The 9,993-nt window shown below is 40.7% G+C and overlaps 1 protein-coding gene across 1 annotated transcript in view; it reads right to left on the reverse strand.

Moving 5' to 3' along the window:
• arhgap22b (Rho GTPase activating protein 22b) overlaps positions 1–8,132 on the reverse strand; it is a 48,608-nt gene extending 40,476 nt beyond the window's left edge. The window contains exon 1 of the mRNA XM_033612155.2: positions 7,983–8,132. Coding sequence (XP_033468046.1) covers positions 7,983–8,025 — 43 coding nt within the window. The 5' untranslated portion in view covers positions 8,026–8,132. The remainder of the gene's footprint in view (positions 1–7,982) is intronic.
• Positions 8,133–9,993: the final 1,861 nt, after the last annotated feature.

Raw genomic sequence — 9,993 nt, forward strand, 5'->3', positions numbered from 1 at the left:
AATATAATCATTTCCATTAATTCTGAGAACAATGTTAATAATTTATGCATAGCAAAGCAGTCTTAATTACTTTTTGCCAATGGGTAATGCTTTATAATGGTTTTATTTCTGCCTGTTAGCCTAAAATACTGCATGTTTGAATAAAAAACACTAACAAAGCTCTACGATTTTGAAGCCACTGTTGTTTTTTTTTCAATGTACCGACCATATTAGCTATAATCACGTGCATTACTAATACATTAATTGTACATGTAATATCTAACTATAACATGGCTTTGCTAGTGATTGGACTCCAGTTTCAATGAACTGCACAATTCTTGGTTTTCCAAGGATTTCCCAGGTCCTGCATCTTTAATGGTCCAGTGTGTAAGATTTAGGGTGATTTATTGGCATCTTTTGGTGAGGACTGTAGACTGCAACCACCCTAAACTTCTCCTGGTTAGAATTCCTTCAGTGTTATTTGTTCAGGAGGTTTTTAAAAGGAGCCAAGTTATCCGCAGAGGTCTCTTCCTCTCCAAAACAAATGGACCAGGTAATTAAAAGTGGTCAAAACACTGAATAAAGCAGCGTCACGTTACAAATCAGTGTTCCTCCTACGCTGTTTGCCCAGCACCTGCAATATGTGCTCACCTTTTTTCTCGGGTAACTTAAGATCCAGACATTCAGGAGCTTCTGGCAGGCGCCATATTATCCACAGAGGTCTCTTCCTCTCCAAAACAAATGGACCCCGTTATTTAAATTGGTAAAAACACTCAATAAAGCTGTTTCATGTTTAAAAAAATTAATGTTTTCTCCAAGCTTTCATTGCCAATAGGCTGCTAACTACAATGGCCGATGCAAAAACACAAATGGCCCTATCTAGAGTCTTTGTTTGGTTTGTCTATTGTTGGCTACTGTACAAACATGGCAATGCAACATGGTGATCACCGTAGATGAGGACCCGCTCCCTATGTAGATATAAATGGTTCATTCTAAGATAACAAAAACACAACAGTTCTTATTTTCAGGTGATTATACACTAAAGAAAACATACTTATTATATTCCCTTTCCGCCAACATGTCCTCCTAAATCCTACACACTGGACCTTTAAGATAGCCTTTTTATGAATTTAGAATTTAAACATTGTACATCTTCATCCCACTGCTGTGTAAATATCAAGGACGCACAGGGTCTCACAGCAGTGTGAACCCAAGCTCAGCAACCTGGGTGTCCTTACTCTTTCCATCATATTGCCAGCTAAAAATGGCACTCACCTTCCCCGTCCTCCTTGACCCCTCTGTTTTTCCTCACCACATCACATCCCTCATGTCTTTCCATCAGTCCTCACCCTGCCAGTGTTAGCATAAAAGAGCACCACTGTTTAACACATCAGCTGTCTGGATCATGGACTGAGTGGAACATACACTGGCCGATGATTCACGCCTGAGTCACAACAACTGATTTTTGAGTGTGTGTGTGTGTGTGTGTGTGTGTGTGTGTGTGCCAGGCTTGACTACCCACTGCGCCAATTTGGACCTTCTGCTCAGGGTGATTCAGACCTTCCTTGGCTTGGGTGGAGCTGCTCTGTGGTCACTTCTACAACCATCAACTACGACGCTGAAAAGAGGCTGTTTTACTGTAAAAGCGCATTTTGTGCATAATCACTGCAATTCACCAAAACAGAGAGCACAACTGTGGCTCATTCATTTACAGTAGATGGTAGTTAGGGAAGGGCTGAGCTAAATAATAGGGGCTTGATCTCATGCCTGACTCTGTGTGCAGATGTACAGTATGCCCACGTTTGTTGATCATGGCGTACCCCAGTGATAATTTATGTAAATTGGTCGGTGTCTCATGTGATTTCAGGGTCATGGATGAATAATTCTGAGTATGGAGCTGAATATACAGGAACACCAGATGGGTTGGCGACTCATTCGGACATGAGCTCATACATGATATCATGAATGTGTGTTGGTGGGGAGGGGGGTATGATAAGCAGACTGAATACTATAGAACTATGTAGAATATTATAAAGTTTGAACTCAATATTTGCAACAATGCGACATTTTTAATTGAATTATCTTGACCAGTGGATTCACTCATGATTTCAACTTTGGTGAACTTTGACATACAAATTTGGGCTGTTTACCAATAGTCTTGACAGTGCTGTTGTCCCTGTCAACATATAACGTTAGCATGTGCGTTTCAGCTACGTTAGCATCTTCATTTTTATCCCAACTGAAGCAGAAACCAAACTGATAAGACATTACGCATTTTGGCAGCAAACTTGCTCTGACTGAGGCATGACATCAGTTGGAACAAACGGTTTCATTGGTCAAATCCGCTGAAATCAAAGGCCATACGAATATTTTTTCTCCTACACGAATGTTACACAGGAGTGTGCAAGCATTCATCAAAACCCACAAAATCAGTTTTTATTCATTTCCATGGAAATTCTTGGACGAAAATTTGTGCCAGATGTGAAACGACTTTCAATCTCAGCTGCCTGAGTATTAAAAGGCATAGTTTGAGTCAGGAGTCATGGTACAATAACCTTTGGTATAAGTGAAAAACAGTATTATCCCATTAGAGATTGAACTAAAGTGTTGGCTAAATGACAGTCACCTGCTGATGGTGGATAGAATATTAAAGACAAATATCTCAACACCTGGGTGAGTTCACTCTTAAAAACACTTACATTAAAATAAATACGTTTTTCCAGCATAAAAAATTACGTTTGTTTCATTAACATGTTTTAGTCAGTTTGCAACTTATTTGTAGGAGTTGATCAAATTCTAAAACAATTTTTCACATTTTTCAGTTGGATGGAATAATAAAAAAAAAGTTAGAATATCTTTGATAAAATATCTTGCCCCCTAAATTTTAACACAACTTTCAGATAAATATTGGTTTAACTTAAGTTTTTCGAGGTCAAACAAATCATGTTGGTTTTACTAAATTTATTGAGTTTGTCGGATTATAAGACTCATCGGAATTACTCGGTAATACTAGAGTTTGAACTACTCAAAAAGATGCATGCAAGTTGTTACCTTATTTTTTTAAGCTGAACCAGTATGTAATTTTTTAGAGTGCAACCAAAGCTATTAGCATATTCAGGCAGTACTCAGGGAAAATGTTATGTAATTTGGGTAAACTAACCCATTAAAAAGGCTGCATTAAGCAACTACCTGAGATATTTTAGACACTGCTAATTTGTCTGAATGTAATATGGTTAGCAATGTTCATGCTTGTTCTGTCACAGGCAGATGAGGAGTGCAAATATTGAAATTCAGACAGTCCCCTAAGGCACTCAGTGCAGATAATGTTACAAAGTGAGCAAATGGTTGTCTCAAAACACAAGTAGTATAGCACATGAAGAGACATTATGCTCCATTCTCTCTCACACACACACACACACACACACACACACACACACACACTCTAGGACTCTATGATGTCACTTAATGCAGTTCGGAGTCGTGTATTTATCATCAGCAGGAAATGGATGTATGGCTCTTGTGCTCATCATAGAGGAGCCTATCCATTAGCATGGCGAGGCGGGTACTCCACTACTATAACTGCACAATACTACACTGATGGTTATATGACATACACACACATGTACACACAAGTTTTCACACAGGGCATGTTGGAGGAATTCAATTTCATTAATCTGGTTGTGTGTAGTGATTTATGGCTTATGGAAAACAGCAAAGAGAGTTACAGGTGCATCAGTGCATGGCTTCCAGTTAGCCTATCACTGTTGATTAATGTGTTAACCGTTTTGTGTGTGTGTGTGTGTGTGTGTGTGTGTGTGTGGGTGTGTGTGTGTGTGTGTGTGTGTGTGTGGCAGCCTTCCTTGACAGGCTGGAAGTGTGGCCAATAATATACAGCCTGTATGTGGAAACTGCAGTGGAGCGGAAATAATCTGCATCAGTGGGGGGTGCGCCTATCTGTGCATTTCTGTGCATGTTATCATCTCCACATGCTCATTACCTGAGTGTGTCAGGGTGTAAATGTTTTATCCATGCAGCACATTGTTGTTGCTCACAGTATCTAGTCGTAAGGGTGTTCATTCATATGCCTCAGAAAGGCAGGGTGTCAGGGTGTTGCTACAATGCAGGACTTTGATCACAAAACCATGGTAACGCAGATCAAAAAGACGCAGCCAGAGAATGAAGCAGCTGATATGTGGGCAATTAAAGCTGCTACAAGATTTCTGGTGCCAGCAAAAGAAAACTGCTCCCAGAGCCCTATTACAGCTTTAATATGTCACTGGTTGTAGCAGTTACTGAAGCACAACAGTCAGGTTTTTCTTTTATGGAGCAAATATTGTTGATGAAGTGATTCCTAGTCTGCAGAATTATTCTAATGCCTTGAAGCAAATTAGCTTTTTACTTGCACAAGCATTTCCAAAGGAAGGGTAATAGTTTAATTAGACCTCAGGGGCAGATCCAAAGAATCAGTTGGGTAAATATGTTTGCAATAGTTCCACATTTTGGCAAATAAACTTAATTGCTTTTTTGGTTTGATGAGGAAATTGATACCACTCTCACGCCTTTATGCTAAATATGAAGCTAGAGCTAGCAGAAGATTAATTTAGATTAGCATAAAGACAGGGAGCCGGGGGAAACAGCCAGCCTAGCTATAAGTAAAAGAAAAAATTCTGCCTTAAACTAAAACTTGTTGATTTTACAGTTAAATGTTTGTAGTTAATTAACAAAAAGATATAATGTGTTAATTAGAGAGCAAAAAGTGCCCCTAGCTTCTGGTCTTTATGCTAAGATAAGGGTTTTTATCTTCATATTTAGCGCATAGGCATGAGAATCTCCTCAACTAAATCTGCAAGAAAGTGTTTCCTAAAATGTTAAATTAGTCTTTAAAAGTGGAACTCAGTGAATAAAGAAGCAAGAGGGGCAGAGGACGACATAATGAAACCTAGTTAGCATGTCACGCTAACTTCACAAAGTATATGCTTATATGCAGTATATCATGTCTACACATCTCCACTAAGTCTGACTGTACAGAAAAAATGAAGCCAAAATATCCTGGCTACGACTGCTGCCATCTTGTGTTAGTGACATCAATTGGAGCCAGAGTCTGTGGCGGTAGCAGTAGCAATCTACACAGTATTAAATTCTCACCCATACACCCATCCAACCTATTGCGAGCAGTGCCTTTGATCACAACAACACCGATTGGCACACATAGCTGTCAATAATGATGTGAGATCCTCTTTTTATAGCATCAAATAACAAGTAAAGCCAAATTTATTAGAGAAACAAAGATGTGAACACACAGCAGCGAGATAAAAACCACCTTAAATGATGGAAACCATCTTTGACAAAAATTTATTTGACACGTACTTTAATCTTTTAGTTTAGCCAACTGACAAGCCCCCAGGAACAGCAGCTGGCTTTGAAGCCAATTTGACATAGTGGCGAAAACATGAAATTACAACTGGGATCATCACATGATGCTGTTGGGCCCAAAAAGCCCTTTTTAGAGAGAGTTACATTGGGGAAAAAAACAGCTGTAAATCAGTGGATACTTTTTTTTGAGCGTCACAACCTCTGCATAATGACTCGTTTCACCATTGGGATTTAATCCATTCAGTCAGATAACATTTTAAAAGTCTAGAAGAGCAGCACAATTAAATAATTTTATCCATGTTCAAATTAGCGGAGGGCTAAATCGGAAGATAGCAGCACAAATGGCATAAGTCTCTAGTGCGTTTGTTCTATGGATGGTTTCATTGCTCTTCTGTTCCTAGGGCAAAAGCTTTCCTGTTCACTTTTATCCTTCAGGAAATCCACTTGGACCCATTCAGAATGTTTATCTTGTCAAGTTTGAAGCAGTCTATGGGCCCCATGATTTGCAAGATCCCGGCTAATTTCATACCCAGAAAGTCTTACTTTTTTAGCCTCATGCGTCATTGAGCAACTTTCATAGGAAAGAACGGGGCTCTGCTTCCGAAACTGTATCCAGGTCTCTTTATACATCCATGATCACTGATTTTCCAAATTCAAACTAAGGCCATGTCCACCCAGAGACGAGATTAGGTGTATCCGCAAAGGTTTTTTTATCGTACAGACCTTTCGTAAACACGGAACCAGCGTTTTAGGAGCCCAAATACACCAACTTTTGAAACCGGGTCCCAGAGTGAAAAAATCTGGAGACGCCACCTTCGCGTTTCCGTATTTACAACACAGTACACCTCTTTTCTGAAGCAATGACACCATTACCCCACCTCTCCCTTAACCTGCATGCGCTAGGCGTAATGGCAGGACTCCCAGTCAAACTTCTCCTGCAATTTTGTAGTTCTGTAATCAAGTGTGACCCTAAGAAGCAGCTCTACCTCGTCGTCAGACCATACAAAGTGGGCTCCTCTGGCATTTGTATTTTCCGCCATCTTCTTCCTTCGTGTTTGAGTTTTATGCGCATGCTCCATTTCTTATTCTCTGTTTTTGGTGTACTTTGTGGTAGCGTTGCAGCACCACTTACAGGCCTTGCATATATACTACAGTGTTTTCAGTGGCTTCATGTTTACGTACACATATCTTGAGACGATTCTGTGTTTATGCAAAACTTTTAAAAAACGAAATCGGTTCTGTCTTTATGTGGCTATGGCCTAAATATGTAATGTTCCTCATACCTAAGCTAGGTTGCTTGTCAACTGACCTTCCAACATAATGAATGTCGCAGCCACAAATGATCAATAAAAAAAAGTCAATGCCATTTATATTATTGATTCATATTTTGCGTGTCCTCTTTGACATTCCACTTTGCCGGCGAGACCGGGTTCAGCCATGTTAAATGTCAAAATTTGCTCACTGGTTAATGTTGTGTTCCTTTCTTGACCTGCTTTAACCTCAGCTGAGTATCTACTACACCACTACATCTGTCACATACCCGTTTATTCATGGGCTCCATACAACAAATGTGATGCTGTCAGCAGCAAAGCACCAATTTGCAGAAGGCATGCAGAGAATGCTTCTCATGCTGGATCGTAGGGTCATTTTAATCTCTTCAATTTTCACCGTCTTAACGGAAACGCAGCAAGGGTGAGCGGCATTTCCAACACCTTAACTGCAAATAGACAGTTGTGTTTTGCCTTTTTTATTATCTTCTGCGTATTTGGTTTTCTGTAAATGCCCATGAAACCTCCAAATGTACTTAATGTCAGTCATGTTCATTATAAGTATTTGACGCAGCCTAAACGTGATGTAATTAATTAAGTGCTACTTTACAAGATGTACACAGTGAATCACATCAAGCCAGCTGAATCTGTTCTTAATATGCAAATACAGATTTAATCCACTTTGCTACCAATTTCACGCCGCTCCAGCGAGGAGGATTTACACATCACTCTCCCATTCTTGGGAACTATTCATTTCATCTTAATAATCAGATCCAGCTGTATAATTGCAGTCACGGAGATTAGTGCCAAGGAAGGAAGGAAGGATGGAAGGACACACACTCGCATACATGGACATATTAATAAATCCATCCACGCACACACATACACTGTACATGAGTGTGAGCACGCATACACACAGCAGCACTGGCAGCAGCTGACGGCAGCTTGATAGTTCTGAGCGTTGCAGTGATGAAACTAGAGATGCTGCACGCTCCTCTTAATAGAATTCACACTGGCAGCATCGGCCAGCTGTAGTAGAATGATAATGTATGCTGGCGCTTTCTGAGCTTTCCAGAGCTGCGGCTTCATTCAGAAATATGTGACCCAAGCAGGGGAATAGAGGGAGAGGAGAAAAAGTGTTTCTGCCTTCATATTCTTGTTTAAAATCAAAATTATGAGAGATAAAGCACTTCTTAAAATGCAGTATATTTGTATAAGTGCATGTCATACATCAATGACACAACCTCTGATCTGACAAAGTGTCATCGTAGTCTCTGTTAGATATGACCTGATGTGTCACTACAGAGTTCTGGATGAATGAGCATCTAATGCAGATGTGAAGGCAAACAAACAGAGTCCTACCTCTCCTGGTCTGTCTGATCTTTGGGCTCAGCATGGCTGTCATCGCTCGTCCACGCACTCTCCTCTTGGCATGTTCGTGTACATCCAAGCACCCCACCCCTTGTCTCTCCCTCTGCCTCTCTGTGTCTCAGCCTCTCTCCTCCTCTTCTCTCTCTGACCTTCTGCAGTGCGGCCAGCAGCTAGGGGGTTGGGTAAACAGGGGAGGGGAGGAGAATGGAAAGAGAAGGGGGTGGTGAATGAGGAGGAGCAACTACCCCTCTTTTTTTTCCTTGCGCACACGCCCAGTGGCCTCCACCCCTCCCTGTTACATTATTCATAGCAGTACATCCGCCTGGGGTTGATGGAGGAGGTTTTTGGGGTGGGTCTCCCAAACAGATGCCTGGTTCTAAGTGTTGTTATTTCCAGCAATGACTGCTTTTCCATAAAGATCTGTGTGTTTATAAGGGGGCGTATAAGAGGAGAGGCAGGTGTCTCCTCCTTCTGCACCTAATTAAGATGTAGAGGTCCTCAGCTTGTCTCCACCTCCTTCCATTAATCACTCATTTCCCCCCATCCTTCCTCTGCTTTCTCTCATTTTCTTCCTGCCTCTCTCTGTATCTCACTTGTGCTATCTCCTTTCTTTATCTTTTCCTTCCCTTCTCCACCCACCTCTCTCACCACAGCTCCCTTCTAATTCTACTGCTGCACATCCGTCAATCTCTCCTCTCTTGTCTTTTCCTCTTAATTACTTTCCTTCACCATTTTTGTCTTTGCCACTCTCGGCTGTCTAAGAACGATGTTGCTGTCAATTCAAAGTTAGACGTGGGAAATTCCCAGCTCGTACATTAGGTCGTAATTACATCCTCCAGGCATTCCAGTGGCACAACTCAGGAAAACCAGGGGAGAAAAAATACCGTTCCCCCTCTATCAGACAATGTCATGTCGCCTCGAGCTACACTGGCCTGTAATTGACACAAGAAAGTGTGTAGGAGTGTGGCGGTGTGGTAGCAAGAGAGATCTGCAGCCAAGAGGAAAAATGTCACCACTGTTGATTTTGGCACCAGATTTTGATTTGGTTGCAGTTCAAAAATGTGTATCACAGTATCTTAGGTGAGACTGACTTTTGCTAGTTTTATTTTTTTGCAGTAAAATTTAAGTCTTGCCTTTGTTGTGCATTTTAAATTTTTTATCATGGACACAGTGATGTTCCCTTGGCAAACATTTACCTCAGAGAACAATTTAGATAGCCGACAGTCTATTTTAATTAGGCAGCAACCTCTGGGCCTGTGAAGGAAAAACCACCACAGAAGTGCCAAAAACTGCAGTTCCCCAAATAGCCACTTGAGGGTGTCTTTCGAGTCAATTTCCATAAACACCATGACCACAGGAATAGTGCCAGACATTGAGGACAATTTTACACAGTGGCCAAAAGTGGAATAACACACTCCAGGTCCGTCATGTGATGCTATGGGGCCCAAAAAGACTTTTCCCGCAGACTAACATTTCGAAAAAGAAGTCTGTAAATCAGTGGATAAGTTCTTTTTTTTTTGCATCAAAACCCTCAAGAAATTAGTCTTTTACTATCTGTATTTGATCCACTTGTTCCAATAACATTTCAAAAGTCTAGAAGAGCAGTAGGCTTTAATAATTTTTATCTCCTTTTCAGTTAGCAGAGTGCTAATAGGGAAGTTAGCTGCCCGGGCGCCATAAATCTCTAGTGTGCCTGCTCTTTGGACCCATGATGCAGAAGATCCACGTAATTTCATACTTTGGAAATTGAGCTTTTTTGGATTTATGCACCACTGAGGAACTTTCATAGGAATGAACGGGGCCCTGCCTCTACTGCTGTATCCAGTTTTATTTTTACATTCATGATAGACACCCATGTTAAAATGCCTAACTTTCCAGCAAAAATAAACATGTTTGAAGCCTGGTAAAAAAAAAAATTCTCTGATAATTTCCCTTTTTATGAAAACTACACAGACAGGAATTTTTGTATAACACCCCCATTTACATTGTATTAAGGCTTAAA

This window comes from Epinephelus lanceolatus, chromosome 21 (genome assembly GCF_041903045.1).
Source record: "Epinephelus lanceolatus isolate andai-2023 chromosome 21, ASM4190304v1, whole genome shotgun sequence".
Lineage (NCBI taxonomy): Eukaryota > Metazoa > Chordata > Actinopteri > Perciformes > Serranidae > Epinephelus > Epinephelus lanceolatus.